This window comes from Lampetra planeri, chromosome 53 (assembly GCF_965212315.1).
Source record: "Lampetra planeri chromosome 53, kcLamPlan1.2.h2, whole genome shotgun sequence".
Classification (NCBI taxonomy): Eukaryota; Metazoa; Chordata; class Hyperoartia; order Petromyzontiformes; family Petromyzontidae; genus Lampetra; species Lampetra planeri.
Genome location: NC_136159.1, coordinates 2,601,360 through 2,617,955, shown reverse-complemented (window position 1 = coordinate 2,617,955; position 16,596 = coordinate 2,601,360). Strand labels below are relative to the sequence as shown.

General features: G+C 47.7%; 1 protein-coding gene across 4 annotated transcripts in view; it reads left to right on the top strand.

Moving 5' to 3' along the window:
* LOC144734835 (xanthine dehydrogenase-like) overlaps positions 1–10,842 on the top strand; it is an 89,522-nt gene extending 78,680 nt beyond the window's left edge. For all 4 annotated transcript variants that reach the window (XM_078617240.1, XM_078617238.1, XM_078617239.1 and 1 more), the window contains one exon: positions 2,646–10,842. In XM_078617240.1, coding sequence (XP_078473366.1) covers positions 2,646–2,713 — 68 coding nt within the window. In that variant the 3' untranslated portion in view covers positions 2,714–10,842. The remainder of the gene's footprint in view (positions 1–2,645) is intronic.
* The last annotated feature ends 5,754 nt before the right edge of the window (positions 10,843–16,596 follow it).

Genomic DNA, 16,596 nt, shown 5'->3' with positions numbered 1-16,596 from the left:
TGATTGACATCATAAGTCGTCAATCATCAGCCATGATCTAGCCACTGCTAGATAGAGTGGCCATTGTTCCTTTCCAGCGACGTGCCCCGCCAATGCGGTCCGCTTTACTTCGTTTTTTTCACGACGCTCATTGCGACGTCACCCCCTCGCGTGCACGTTCCTCCGATTCACGCGTACGTCAAACATAGAAACAAAAACCCACTGCCAAAAACATCCCGAGCAAAAAAGAAGAACTGTCTGGATACTCGTAGATTTACTAATAGGGGTTTTCCCCATTTTTCTGGCAACAAAACTGACACCTTTTGCAAGGAATCATGCTTACATTAACCACAATACTTGCAGTCAAATGCAAACAAAAAACAATTCTCTGATAATTTATGCATTGTCTTTGAAACTGGTCCACACCAGAGACAGCTTTCTTTATAGCCTAGTCTCATATGGTGTTCGACCAGATGACGCCAAAAGGTGCAGACCTCAACTGAGCCACGGATGATATTTGCATGCGTGGCACACTGTGTGGCACAAAAGTTGCTTTTCCATCGCCGTGCAAGTTTCCACCGCTGTGGCAGGTTTACATCGCGCGCTGTGTCCCGAGCGCAACAGAGTCTCGCCGACACAGCTAATGACCCCCCCCACCCGCCCCCGCCTGTACGTGACTGGGAACCGATAGCGCCCGCTAAGCCCCGTGATCTCTCGCACGGGTAAGCGATACGGGTGGGACTAATCCACCATTCTCTTGGTCTAAGCCCGTCATCTGTACCGCCTCTGTGCATGCATCCGAGAGGGGCATTGCATTGGGGAAAAGCAAATAACGTCTCGTGTTTTTGACGCCACTCGGACTTTCTTGGTCACAGAAATTAAAAGCTGGCTGAGGTTTGGGTGTCATTTAAAACCAACGCTGCGATCGTAGGGGAAGCGCAGGCTTTTTTTACGTTGCAAAAAAAATTTTTTTGCAAACGACTGCGGATTTGTGAAATGAAAGTCCAAAAGTAAAAGTGCCCTCATTCTCAAATGACCATGCAGTGGTTGCTAATCTCCGCTCGTACCTCTGACCCAGGAGTGGGCATTTTCCCTTCCCGTGGCAGGGGACCAGTCTCTCCACTGCTGGCTTAGTGCAAAGGGGTACACTGTTTCATGCACCTCAAAGGGATGGTGGGTTGCATTGACTCCCAACCAATTATCTGAACTCATGTGTGTATGTTGAAAAAATACAAGCATGATTATCCTACTGGAGCAATGGGCACTGTTGAGCCAGTGGTGGAAATTCCATGTTCCTATGGTCAGACCAATATTCTCCCTAACACAACGGCTTTAATTCACACAAAGGGATGTTACTTATCTTACTCTGGAGGGATGGTTGTGCTGGCAGTGATGATGATGGTGAGACTGAGTGGGCTGTAGTTGGATGGTGATGCTGATGCTTCAACAATTACGGAATGAACGATGATCATAACGATGAGCCTAGCAGTGACATGAAATCATGGTTGGGAGCCCCTGCTTCTCTATCGCCAGAGCTATCAAGATTCTGCATTTATATGTGCAGTGTATGTGTGTGAGCCATGAATACAAAAAGTAATGTAGCCAGAATGAAGACGGATTGAATTAAGCCGCAAATTCCGATCACTTTGAAAAGATTAGAAAGCATAGATCACGTAGGAAATTTGAAATAAGAAAATTGAATTTTTGAATTGTCAGCTCTGCATTTGAGTCTTTGAAACCAGTATTAACCCTTTCATCTTACACAGCAGCGCCCTTTGAGCACTTCCTCCCAGATCTAACGTGTGCACATGTGTAGAGCTGTGGTTATGTACGGTGCAAAGTTAAATACGTATTCGAGGAATGATTCAATAATTATTTCAGTCGAGCAATGAAGACGGATTGAATTAAGCCGCAAATTCCGATCACTTTGAAAAGATTAGAAAGCATAGTTCACGTAAAAATTTTGAAATAAGAAAATTTAATTTTTGAATTGTCAGCTCTGCATTTCAGTCTTTGAAACCAGTATTAACCCTTTCATCTTACACAGCAGCGCCCTTTAAGCACTTCCTCCCTGATCTAACGTGTGCATATGTGTAGAGCTGTGGTTATGTACAGTGCAAAGTGAAATACATATTCTAGAAATTATTCCAGAATTATATCAGTCGAGCAATAATTGAGGGACACCATTGGAACCTCCTTTTGGCGTCATCTGGTCCAATACCATGTGAGACTAGGTTCTAAGATAAGCTGTCTCGGGTGTGGACCAATCAATTTCAATGACAGTGCATATCATTATCAGAGTTGTGTTTTTTGTTTGCATTCCGACCGCAGGTATTGTGGTCTATGCAAACGTGACTCCTTGTAAAAAAGGTGTCAGTTTTGTTGCCAGATAAAAGGGTAAAAAAACAATCATCAATTGAGGAACAACTTTGTCGTGGGCCAAAAGAGAAACTGAAACATATTCCACGGGAATGTGGAATTTCCACCCAGGCCCGATAACGGAGATGAGCATCGCCACACACACACACACGCTCGATAACGAGGACATACTCTGGATTTCTTTGACCGCGTGACAGCCTGATGAGATCCACTGACTGTTGCGAGACCGGGAGACCCATGCGCTGTGTATGAGATTCATTAAACGGTGGATGATTTGTCTTTCGCAGATGGCCCAGCCACGGTTGACGAGGTGCAACAATGCTGTCTGGTGGATCCCAAACAGTTCACTCTGTGAGCGCCTCAATTCCTGACCCTCCACGTGGCTTTTTCAGCACTTCCTCTTCTGACCTCAGTGAACTCCACCACCAGGAATGAAACGCGCACTCAACGATCGGCATTTATCAACCTTGAACGACCGAACCCCAACACTCCACTACTCAACCTAAACACTCCACCACTCAACCCCAACACTCCACCACCCAACACTCCACTACACAACCCCGATACTCCACCACCCAACACTCCACCACTGAACCCAAACACTCCACCACTCAACCCCAACACTCCACCACCCAACACTCCACTTAACAACCCCGATACTCCACCACCCAACACTCCACCACTGAACCCAAACACTCCACCACTCAACTCCAACACTCCACCACTCAACCCCAACACTCCACCACTCAACCACAACACTCCACCACTCAACCCCAACACTCCACCACTCAACCACAACACTCGACCACTCAACCCCAATACACCACCACTCAACTCCAACACTCCACCACCCAACCCCAACACTCCACCACTCAACCACAACACTCATCCAGAACACTCCACCACTTAACCCCAACACTCCACCACTCAACCCCAACACTCCACTCAACCCCAATACTCCACCACTCAACCCCAACACTCCACCACTCAACCACAACACTCCACCACTCAACCCCAACACTCCACCACTCAACCCCAACACTCCACCACTCAACTCCAACACTCCACCACCCAACCCCAACACTCCACCACTCAACCACAACACCCAACCACAACACTCCACCACTTAACCCCAACACTCCACCACTCAACCCCAACACTCCACCACTCAACCCAAACACTCCACCACTCAACCCCAATACTCCACCACTCAACCTCAACACTCCACCACTCAACCCCAACACTCCACCACTCAACCCCAACACTCCACCACTCAACTCCAACACTCCAACACTCAACCACAACACTCCACCACTCAACCCCAACACTCCACCACCCAACCCCAACACTCCACCACTCAACCTCAACACTCCCCCACTCAACCTCAACACTCCACCACCCAACACTCCACCACTCAACCCCAACACTCCACCACTCAACCCCAACACTCCACCACTCAACCACAACACCCAACCACAACACTCCACCACTCAACCCCAACACTCCACCACTCAACCCCAACACTCCACCAATTAACCCCAATACTCTACCACTCAACCCCAATACTCCACCACTCAACCCCAACACTCCACCACTCAACCCCAACACTCCACCACTCAACCCCAACACTCCACCACTCAACCCCAACACTCCACCACTCAACCCCAACACTCCACCACTCAACCCAAACACTCCACCACTCAACCCCAATACTCCACCACTCAACCTCAACACTCCACCACTCAACCACAACACTCCACCACTCAACCCCAACACTCCACCACTCAACTCCAACACTCCACCACTCAACCACAACACTCCACCACTCAACCACAACACTCCACCACCTAACCCCAACACTCCACCACTCAACCCCAACACTCCACCACCCAACCCCAACACTCAACCCCAAACACTCCACCACTCAACCCCAACACTCCACCACTCAACCCCAACACTCCACCACTCAACCCCAACACTCCACCACTCAACCCCAACACTCTACCACTCAACCCCAACACTCCACCACCCAACCCCAACACTCAACCCCAACACTCCACCACTCAACCACAACACTCCACCACTCAACCCCAACACTCCACCACTCAACCCCAACACTCCACCACTCAACCCCAACACTCCACCACTCAACCCCAACACTCCACCACCCAACCCCAACACTCAACCCCAAACACTCCACCACTCAACCCCAACACTCCACCACTCAACCCCAACACTCCACCACTCAACCCCAACACTCCACCACTCAACCCCAACACTCCACCACTCAACCCCAATACTCCACCACTCAACCCCAACACTCAACTTGAACAACACTTAACCAACCAGTCTCAACAAAACTTCAGCTAATATCTGCAACAACATGCCAAGGCAATATCCATCAGCAGAATAACAGCAATGTCCCTTGTTGGGTTCCAAACCGAGCCACGTGTTTATGGAAGTGCGTGGGCTTGTTTCTACAAGGGCATTCAGGTTTATGCCCTTACTTAATCACTTTACCCCCCCGAGCTAAGGGAACATGAAACCACTTAAGTTACTTATATTGCAAGTTCAGGAGGGTGGGTTTCAGGTCACAGCATGAGCGTACGAAGAAAGGCGTGGAGTTCCTACAGCGTGCAGCAGTGAGCATCGCAACGTTTAACAGCAATTCTCAGTGTTCTAAGCGTGCAACTAATTTGCATTTTCTTCACAATATGCATGCTCTCCGATTTAGCTGTCCATAAGGCGTATTGGGGTGGAGCGGTGGTTTTACGTCGTCCGAAATAGCCAAATGTTTCAACGTACACGCAAATTATTAAATTGAAATATACCCAACGATCATCGCCACTTAACTGTGGAAACACGGTAGAACCCTCCTGAAACAACGCGACAAGACTCGGTGAGGATTTCCTGGGCAGACAAGCCTAGTAACAATAGGGGGCCTGCGATGGTGGGATGTTAACTCCCTCGCCTCTTATGCAGGAGGTCATGGGTTCGATCCCAACCCTGATGCCTCTATAATTTGGAGTTGTGTGTTGTTTGCATTCCAACCGCAGGTATTGTGGTCAATGCAAACATGACTCCTTGTAAAAAAAGTGTCAGTTTTGTTGCCAGATAAAAGGGTAAAAAAACTATTATCATATTTTGCTACCGGCAAAGGAGGTTCCAATGGTGTAAATGCTTACCCCGAACTCTCATACTCTGATGGTGCATTGTCTTTGAGTTGTGCGCCTTTTGGCGTCATCTGGTCCAACACCATGTGAGACTAGGCTCTAAGAAAAGTTGTCTCGGGTGTGGACCAATCGATTTCAAGGACAGTGCATGCATTATCAGAGTTGTGTTTTTTGTTTGCATTCCGATTGCAGGTATTGTGGTCAGTTTTGTTGCCAGATAAAAGGGTAAAAAAACAATTATCAGGTGTTAAGATGTTAAAACACCATTACTGAAACCTTTTCCAAGGAATTATGTCTGCATTAACCACAAAACTGGTGGTGAGAATGCAAACAAAAAACATACTCCGATAATATATGCATTGTCTTTGAAACTGATTGGTCCACACCAGAGACAGATTTTTTTTGAGCCTAGTCTGAAAACGGTGTTAGACCAGACGACGCCACAAGGCGTACAGCTGTAACACCGTTTTGAGACTATTCTCATATTTGGGTACTGGCAAAGGAGGTCCCATGACGTGTGTAGAGCATTTGGCTGCTGCTATATATGTCCACGTGATAAGACACTTGATTGAGCTATAATTTGTGGCCAGGTCGCTTATGAAAAAGGGCTACATAGCTCAGTGAGCCTTACCTGGTAAAATAAAAGAATAGTATAGTTTAATAATTCACTGTTAGTGAACATCAGTGGCAAGTGACATCACAATCGGTCTTCAATGCCCCCCCCTCCCCTCCTTCACCAGCGCGCACTTGACCAGTGCGGGCAAAGTAGATTTAAACAACCCCATTGACTTTCGATTTAAAGCTTTCGTGACTGCAGGGATTCATTTTCTTGGTTCGTTCGGTAAAGTGACGTAGAATGGAAATAATAAAATAATAAAAATAAACCAATAAAATAATTCTCACGACGTTTCGGCCACAACGCAATCAGCCGTCCTCAGGTGGAGAACAGGTCTGTCGAGAAGACAGAGTCTGAGGACGGCTGCTTGCGTTGTTGCCGAAACGTCGTGAGAATTATTTTATTACGTTTTATTATTTTATGATTTCCATTCTACGTGACTTTACCGAAAGAACCAAGAAGATGAACCCCATTGACCTTCACGAGACCTTCATCCAACCGTGCGCTGACAACGGGCGGCAGATAAAATTGCACGGGCACCACAATGTCAATTGAATGAAGCGTCTTGCTGTCGGCGCGTGCGATAAGAGGAATATCAATTATATCCACACCGCATTGTCCCCACCTGCCATGAGTCGATGCACCTCGTGGGAGGATGCAGCCATCCTCATTGTGCTGCCGATGCAAATTTTAGTTTTGTCTTTCTTCCCGTCAGTCAGTATAATTAATGGACTAATTACCGGGTTAAGTTTGGTGGCATGTGCCTGTAATTGAGCTTACTTGACGGTATGGTGGGATGGTTGGGTGGAGGTTATGTGCGCGGGATGCACACCATACAGGCTAAAGAGTGGTCGGGGTTGGCCCATCGAATTTGTGTGAGTTGTATAGTTTTCTCCGCCTTGTGTGCGTGGCTTTTCTGTGGACCCTCTGGTGAACTGCCAAACACACAAATTTCGTACGAAATTGCATCGGTCAAACATTGCAAGAAGGGCATTCTTAAATTTACAGTTCTGTTACTCGGTAACGCTTTCCCGCATATATATAAAAATATAAACATGATGAATATTTAAATAGCGTTGACCGATACGCATTTTATGATGGCATGAAAGCAGTAAAAAAATATTCGTGTATTTTAAGCTACAAATGAGGGCATGGATCCCTATATCATGTACTCTGGTAACTGACTTTCTAGGAAATGTGGCCACGTGTTTTCAGGTTGGCGTTGATTGATATTAACAATTTAACTTGTAGTGAAAGGGAAGTGATCGTTGGTGTGCGGTGTTATTAATCCCGTCAAAGGACAACGAGTGGCCTATGGATAGTTCACAACAATGGAATACCGTCCAGTCCTTCGTCTGTCCACTGCTGCATGAAGGCCTCCCCGTGTTGTGTAAGTGATGGGGGTTAATTGTCTGCACTGGTCAATGCAAGTTGGTGAAGGGTGGGCCCAGGACTGACGTTAACTGTGCGTGGCTGGGAGTTGAACTCGGGTCGTTGGCTTCACAGGGCAGAGTGCTAATTAGTTTGCCAGCACCTTCCCCCATGGACGTAATTTCATTTTAACATTTTCATTCATGATAGAACAAATGTCTGGACGTTAATGAACCTTATGGCGGGACCCCGGGGTGCCATAAGCCACCGGCTCTCGCATAAACTGCGTTGCGACGTCATCCTATGTCTGTTGAAGGCGAACGATACGGCAATCTATTCCTCTTGACGGGCTCTACACGATGCGCTAATCAAAGTTTAAAAGTCTGGTTTATGACTACGGCATTCGTCCTCGCTGCGCTTGAACGACACGACAACAGAATGATCCGCGCCAGGTGGATCACGGCGTTTATGTGCGCAGTGGGACGGAGTCGCCAAAAATAAATAAATTTATTACGATTTTGACTTCAGTTTATTCTGGACCCGGGGTCCCGCCATAAGGTTAATTTGAAGGATATGGTTCACTGCAGGGCATTACATTTCAATTCATTTGGCTTACTCCTTGGATAAGACTCAACAATGGAAGGGCCTCGAAGTTGAAATCTTATTTCAGGGTCGACTCAGCACATCATCCGTCCAGAGTGCATAAAATAAGTACTACAGAGAGACTCTCTCCTGCCATGAGAGAGGAATTCCCACGACAGAGATGCGCAAGGTCACATGCTTGTTTGAGCAGGTGGACACGGACTTTTTAGCATTTTCATTGTATTAGTTGTATTAGTATTGGAAAATATAACAATTAGAATTAGAGTAAAATCGTGGGAGAAAATAGACACAAATGAACCTATGTAAGTTTACATTTAAGTGGCATGTAGCGATTGCTTTTGGGTCAGTAGCTTGTGCGTGTACTGGAGTGATTGGCAGATAAACTGTGTGCAAAGTTTGGCTCTGAAAAGTACAGAGATTGCTCAAGTCATACATTTGAACAGCGCAATAGAAATTGCGTCACGCTTTAATATCCTAGATCCAAAAAAGAAATCCCGTCTGAAAATTTGATTTAAAGTTAATGACACCTTCGCAAAAAAAAAAGTCTTCCAGTGTGAAGAGTTGGGCAGGAATGAAATCTAACATATACTTTCATGATGTTTTTATTTGAAGCAACATGGAACCCCCCCCCCCCCCCAGAGAATTTTCTGGGGTGGTGCTGAAAAAGTTTTCTCGACTCACGACCACAAGGTTACGAGTTAGACTCTCAGTCAGAGTTCAATTCAGCCGGTCATCCCTCCAGAGGTTAATATAATAGGTGCCATTTCGCGAGAGGTTACCAGTCGCTGTCCAATAGAGACTCGTGGCATTTTTGTCACTCGACTGGGGTCCCATCAGTAAAAGCGCGCACGTTGATATATTTCGTTTGTACAAAGACAAACTCCAATGTTATCCCCCACCGTGCTGTCGACGTCGTGAGATGAAGCGTCCGTTTGAATCTCGCGCAGACCAGTGCAGCTCTTTGTGCCGGAGAACGGCACGCGGCAGCGGGTATCACAGTGCCACCTCTGAGATCCATTCACGTGACCTCTGGTTCACACCAACGAGGGCAGAACTTTCCCGCGTGCGCTGTGCACATGAGAGTTAATGTTCGTCGCATGACATTGAGAGAGATAATTTGAAATCTCGAGACCAGGGATTTAGCCGAATTAAGTGCAGAACTAAATGAAAAGTAATGGGATTTTGTAGTCATTGGTGACGAGGCTGGGGGCCATCAATTCACTACACTGAAGTAACCCGTGAAACAGAGGTCGCAAATGGGTTTTGATTCCTTACCCGTACCCGTACCCGGCCGCACCAGAGTACCCGTACCTGTACCCGGCCGTACCCTACCCGTACCCGGCCGGGTATCGGGTAGGCTACGGGTATCGGGTACCTGATTGCGACCTCTAGGATGAAGCCATGTTGCAGGTGCGGGTGGGTTGATTTTAGGAACTTGAATTGTGAGAAGAGACAAGACGTTGGGAAATCAGTGACAAACGGTGACTCACCAGTGACTCACGGTCTACCCGTACCCGTACCCGGCCGCACCAGGGTCGCAAACGGGTACCCGTACCCGGCCGGGTACGGGTATCGGGTAGGGTACGGGTACCCGGTTACGACCTCTGCCGTGAAATAGTGGGGCCTACTCAGCCCTCTGACCTACGGATCACCTGGGCCACCTCAAGTGAAGTGTGTGTTTTAAGGTTGTTGGGAGTTCGATTTTTTTTTACATGTTAATCGCTTGGTGATTGGGCTGCCAATTACGTGCATCAATTGTAGGATTTCTGGAGCAGCCACGAATAGGCGGGGTGATGGTTATTGTTTTCGGTGCCACACGTTTGGCAAGGCGATCCATCAACTAACCCCAAAACGTGCCCTTATGTTTGTTGATTTTTATTGTGGCTTTTAACAGATGATTCATACATATTCACTGCCTTCACTGCGGTCAATTTAGACAACGTACACAAATGTATGCCTGTAATCTTGATTTGAAGCTTTCGTGACTGCAGGAATCCATACTCTGTGGTTCTTTCGGTAAAGTCACTTAGGTATACAATAAAATAAATCACGACGTTTCGGGCGCAACACAAGCGTCCATCATCAGGTGGGAAAGCATGTTCTGCATCGTCTGTTGACCATGCTTTCCAACCTCATTTATTTATTTACCGAAAGAACCAAAGAGTACGTATGACTGTAGTTTGGCCAGACATTTTGTTATTGTTTGGAAATGTACACGCCACAGCCCCCATCGTCAGTCCACTGCTAGTTGAAGGTCTCACCATCCACCTTCCCCTCGGGGTTTGCTCAGCCTGTAATGCGTGGCTGGTGTGATAGGGTGACCACCTCCACTGGGCACAACGTTTTCTCTTTGCTGCTCCAGGCCGAATGAAGGTCAAAAAGTCCGCTGGCGTGGTGTCTCCACCATCTGGCCCGAGGTCTTCCCCCTTGCTCGCTCCCCTCTGGGTTGCCACTCCAAAGGCCCTCTCGGTGATCTGGCCTCTTCCACGCTGCACCGCGTGCCCCACACGTCGCGACCTCCCTCTTCCTCCTGGGTGTGTCGTGCGGCAAGGGCCCATTGCCCAAAGCGTTGAGGTGCCTTCATCCAGCAGTGGATCGACAAAGAACGACTGCAATATACAGCCCGTGCCTCAGGTCGTTGCCTTCTTTTTTTCTTGTTTTCAATACTGTACTGTACCGTGTTGCCCATGGAAAAGAATAAACATGTAGCTGTCAAGTTAAGCGGTGTGTGTACGAGAGCTCCAGGGAGCAGCGTTATTCATTCCTGGTAAAGATGTCTCGGGGCGCCGCGGTGGCTAGGAGATGTAAACTCCCTCGCGTGGTACGCAGGAGGTCGTGGGTTCGATCCCGACCCTGACGCCTGCTGTACATTTGGAGTCTGCGTGTCTCTCTCATCATCACGGTGGCTAGGAGATGTTAACTACCTCGCCTGGTACGCAGGAGGTCGTGGGTTCGATCCCGACCCGGACGCCTGCTGCTGTATATTTGGAGTCGGCGTGTCTCTCTCTCTCATCATCACAGTGGCTAGGAGATGTTAACTACCTCGCCTGGTATGCAGAAGGTTGTGGGTTCGATCACGACCCTGACGCCTGCTGCTGTATATTTGGAGTGTGCGTGTCTCTCTTCCTCTGGTCGCGTAGATTTTTCTTGGGGTTTTCCCTCCACATTCATAAACATGCGTTTAGAGTTATTTGGCCGCAATACATTTCAACTAAGTTGAGCTATCGTTTGTGGCCAGGTCGCTTCTAAATAAGAGCCATACAGTAGCTCCGTGGGTGGGCCTTACCTGGTAAAATAAAACATAAACAGTTTAGTGTTAGTCTTGGAAAAGGTGGAAGTGCCTACACTTTGCCCCACCACACTCGGTTATACTCTTAGTTCTTTCGGTAAAGTCACGTAGGTAAAAAAATGAAATTAAAATTAATAAAAATAAAACAATAAAATCACGACGTTTCGGAGGCAACACAAGTCTCCGTCATCAGGTGGGACCGTCACAGCCGGATCTGCTGCATCACTTGATGCAGCAAATCTGGCTGTGAAGGTCCCACCTGATGACGGAGACTTGTGTTGCCTCCGAAACGTCGTGATTTTATTGTTTTATTTTGTATTAATTTTAATTTCATTTTTTTACCTACGTGACTTTACCGAAATAATTAAGAGTATGAATCCTTGCAGTCACGAAAGCTTCAAATCTAGAATTACACACTCGGTTAACCCATTTACTTATCCTAGGTGGGCATAGGTTGGCGGTGGGCAGAGCCCCGGGTGACCCCCCGATGTTGCAACAAAGAATGGGAGACGAGTCCACGTGGACGGGGATGGTTGGGAGCACTTCACCCGAAGTTTCTCACCAAACCAACAATCGGCTGTGGAATTCATTTGTTTCTCTGGTGCAGCGTTCAATTGACAAAACTCTCCCCCACGCAGCCCGGTCACTCTCACAACTGCTTCCATAATCACTCCCCCCATCCTCCCATCGAACTTCTCTCCGTTCCTCCGATCTCCCCGTGCCCCCCAGGTGCTATAGGTGGTCGCGGTTGGGGGCCGTCCATAAATGACGTCACACACCTGGGGGGGGGGGGGTTGGGAAATGTGACGTCACATCAAAATGCGCAATTTTCAATAAATATAGAATTGTTATAACAACACTAATTGTTATAACAACACTCCAACAACATCAGAGTGCAACGCCACATTAAATACGCACTACAATGACGATAGTTTAAAGCGAATTGAAGTATGTTTAATTTTTAATTTTCAAAATTGAAATATGGTTTTGGGGGGGGGGGCAGAGCTTTGTGACGTCATATTTGAGGGGGGGGGTCTGACTTTTTGTGACGCCGTGTGACGAGGGGGGGGGGTGGTCAAAAATAGTCTAAAATCGCGTGACGTCATTTATGGACGTTCCCCTTGCTCGTATGGGTCATCCCGGCGAGGGGCAAGTCTCAGTGCTCGCACGGCCTCTCACCCGATTAGCACGGTTTGGCTACGTACGGCGCGAAAGAAATTCAGCATAAATACCGCCGCTTAGTGTTGGACTGCGACTGTTGTGATTGTTGTGAGTATGCAATATACATATATACACACACAAATATATATCAACTGTAGAGCACGTGTCTCGCTGTGGGTTAGCAGGATCCACTGGTGATTGTTTTTTTTAATTCGAGAAACACGAGTGTGAGATCTGAACCTGTTCTGGGCGCTTCCCCTGTGGTTGGCTCAGCCTCAAAAGTAATACCTGTCCAGGTGTGTTAAGCATCATTATGGGGAGACGAAAGGTGGTTGGTTTGGGGCGTGGTGCTGGCCACATGTCAAACTTTAATGGGTGATCGCTAACAGCGCCTGCGGCTACAGTTCTTGTGTCTTTAGCGTGTACACTGGATGTGGAGTGCAGTGGCGGAGTGGTGGCACTGCGGTTAGTTACACCTCACCCGGCCACCTGAGTTCAAGCCCTAGCCACGGTTAACGTCAGTGGCGAGTGACGATCTAAACCAGACCTGGGATCACCCCCCCACCCCCAGCTCCGCTTTTCACCAACCCGCGCCGACGGGTGCGGTAATGTATGGTCAAACAACCCCCGTGGCCGACGCAGCGTGGGGAAGCCTTCATCCAGCAGTGGACTGGTAAACGGTCAGGACTCAAACCCAGACTGCAGAGAAGGGCGGACACAATTGACGCTGCGTAACTCCACTTCAGGTCTCGAGTTGCGAAGGAGCCCGAGGACAATTACAGAAGTTTCTGCTGAGTGTTCAGTCTCAAGTTCAGCCCCCTCTAGTGCAATGGCATTGCAATAAACACTAACGACCCCCTCTTAGCAGCGAAGCGGTCCACAGGTCAAACAACTCCAAAACCCGTTTGAAAGAAACACAAAATAGCCCGAACCTGAGCAGAACAACACAGCTCTTGACCTAAACCTTAAAACAATCATCACTTACAGCCTTTAGTCCACTGCTGGATGAAGGCCTCCTTCGCACCGATGTAAGAGGCTGGTGCAGATGTAGATGCCACTGGTTCTTCACGTTCTGCAGATGTAGATGCCACTGGTTATTCGTGTTCTGCAGATGTAGATGCCACTGGTTCTTCACGTTCTGCAGATGTAGATGCCACTAGTTTTTCACGTTCTGTAGATGTAGATGCCACTGGTTCTTCACGTTCTGCAGATGTAGATGCCACTGATTCTTCACGTTCTGCAGATGTAGATGCCACTGGTTCTTCACGTTCTGTAGATGTAGATTCCACTGGCTCTTCACGTTCTGCAGATGTAGATGCCACTGGTTCTTCACGTTCTGTAGATGTAGATGCCACTGGTTCTTCACGTTCTGCAGATGTAGATGCCACCACTGCCATGTATTGCGCGGCGGTTGAACTTACGACTCTCGCTGCGAAAAGGCAACTGGACATACGGACAGGTTTGTTCGTAAGTCGAATGTTCGTGAGTGAAGGAGTCCCTGTATACTCAATGGCGTGTTGTCAGCCGCTCTATGCAGAGTAAGGAGGCAAGTACCATCTGCTGTGGCTGACGCCAAGCGTGCTTGGCATGGGCCACGGCAGTGGATTCGCCGCTCGTTGTCCAGGTCACACGGTTCTATTACGGAGGGTCGCCCTTGTTATTACTGCGCGGGTGTGTTAGCCATGAGCCGTCTGCTTCACATCGGACGTCAAAATTGCCCTTGAGGTCTTTCGAAATGAGTAGCCCATTGTGCACCGATGCCATGGTCCAAATTTGCCAAGTCTTGAAGAATTACCCCGCAAGGTGGGATTACATAGCAGCAGTCCAGTACTCACTACCGACAGGAACGTGGCCAAATGCAGAGCCAGGCGCTGAGACCTCGTGCGGCACAGGGGCAGTTGGCACTGGGGGTGCCCTTTCAAAAGTGTTGAGATTAGATGTGACGCAAGTCGCTTGACACGCGTAAAGCGCTCTGAGATTGCCCGGCGTGAAGGTGGGTGTGGTCCACAAAAGTAAATCATCATTATTATTATTAAGTTCTTTGCCTGAAGCACGGTGACACAGTGGGACAACTGCTGCATGAACGGGGCACATTTGTTCACCTCGCAAGATGGCGTACAAGTTGGCGACACGTCCGAAACAACAAACAACTCACGTCGCCGGACAGCTGCGGCGGTGTGTGGGCTCACCGATTCGCCTTTTGCACACACATGTCCTGTGTGCCACGCGTTGTTTGTGACTCTCCAACTTGCACAAGTCCGTGTTAGTCTTTGGCAACTGCTACAATAACAACTAAAAAACACAAGCCGGCCATTAATAAGGAATGAATGACCGCCTTTTTAAATTTTTATTTGATTAACAATTTTTTTTTTGCTTATCAGCGCGGCAGGCCAGCTCTGCGTAGGTCAACGCGCACGAGTCTTGCGTGTACAGGTGTTTTTTTTAAATTATTTTTTGTTTTCTAATTACGTGACTTTACCGAAATAACCAAGAATATAGACTGACTCGCTCAAACAAAGAGACTCGCTCACTGATCGCGCATCTTGGCGAGTGACGCTCTGCAAATGCATTACGGAACCCTCTTGTACCGCTTTCCGCAGCTCAATTTTGCCCACGTTGGATAACATCTCCGGTTTTGTAACCGCCGGGGTCATTAAAAAAAACCACAACTCTTTGCTGATTTATTTACTCATTGCCGGTTGCAATTAAAATCCCTTGAGCAATGCCGGCAGAATGTGTTCTGCTTTTTATATTTGGCCACCGTTTTTGTGTTTTCTCAATGCCTCATCGCCCGTTGCGCTATTGCAACTGCCCATGGCTTCTCTTTATCAACTAACATTATACGTCGTCGGGATAATCTTCGTACAGTCTGAACGGTCTCTCGTTTCGACAGCGGTTTTGCGCTCGGTGGAGTTAACTACGGCAGCGACGTGAAGTTTCGCGACTGTTGCTTTGTGATCAGTTCAAACGGTGGGGCGACATTGTTGTATCCTTTATGTAACCAGGAGGTGACATAAACCCATTGAGACTCAGGAGAAATTGCAAAAAGTGAAACAGTTAATTTGGCAAAATATTGTTTCCTTCAAATCAGTGACATGCTTTTAAAAAAATAACAACTATGAATCTATATTTTAGAATTTGTTTACACTATCCTTTGAAATGTAAATCATTCATCTCGCTCACTCCACTGTTTGCCAGTGTTCGCCTTTAGCTGTTTGTTCCAAAAAAAAGGAGGAATGGGGGGGGTCATTCTAGTTCAGACCGCGAGGTTTTTTTTTCTTCACATCGTTTATCTCAGATAGCATCTGTCTGGGCGGCACGGCGCTTGAAGCACAGTCCCAGGGTCACAAGGTCAAATGACCGCAGAGGGCTGAGAGTAGGCGGTCGACTGAGCTCATCAACCTCTCATTGTGGGAACCGAAGAATTGGCAACGCTGTTGGAAAGAGCTCCTTCCTGCCATTAGAATGTGGGAGTTACACCACTGCCTACCGAGCCTTTGACGTGGGTCCAATCCACGCAGGTTCAAACACCAAACAGAAACCTTTTGCAAGGCCAAATTTCGTTTTAAAGCTTTCGTGACTGCAGGGATTCATCTTCTTGGTTCTTTCGGTAAAGTCACGTAGAAGGGAAATAATAAAATAATAAAAAATAATAAAATACAATTCTCACGACGTTTCGGCCACAACGCAAGCAGCCGTCATCAGGTGAAGAACAGGTCTGTCGGAAAGACAGCGTCTGAATGAACACCACCAGGCTTGGCAGCGTATATTTAAGCTGGGTTGGAGGGGGAAGAGCGCCTGTCTTTCCGACAGACCTGTTCTTCGCCTGAGGACGGCTGCTTGCGTTGTGGCCGAAACGTCGTGAGAATTATTTTATTATGTTTTATTTTTATTATTTTATTATTTCCCTTCTACGTGACTTTATCGAAAGAACCAAGAAGATGAATCCCTGCAGTCACGAAAGCTTTAAATCGAAATTTAAGTGAAGAGATGTGCGGTGGACACCTAGGGGGGGGGGGGTATCT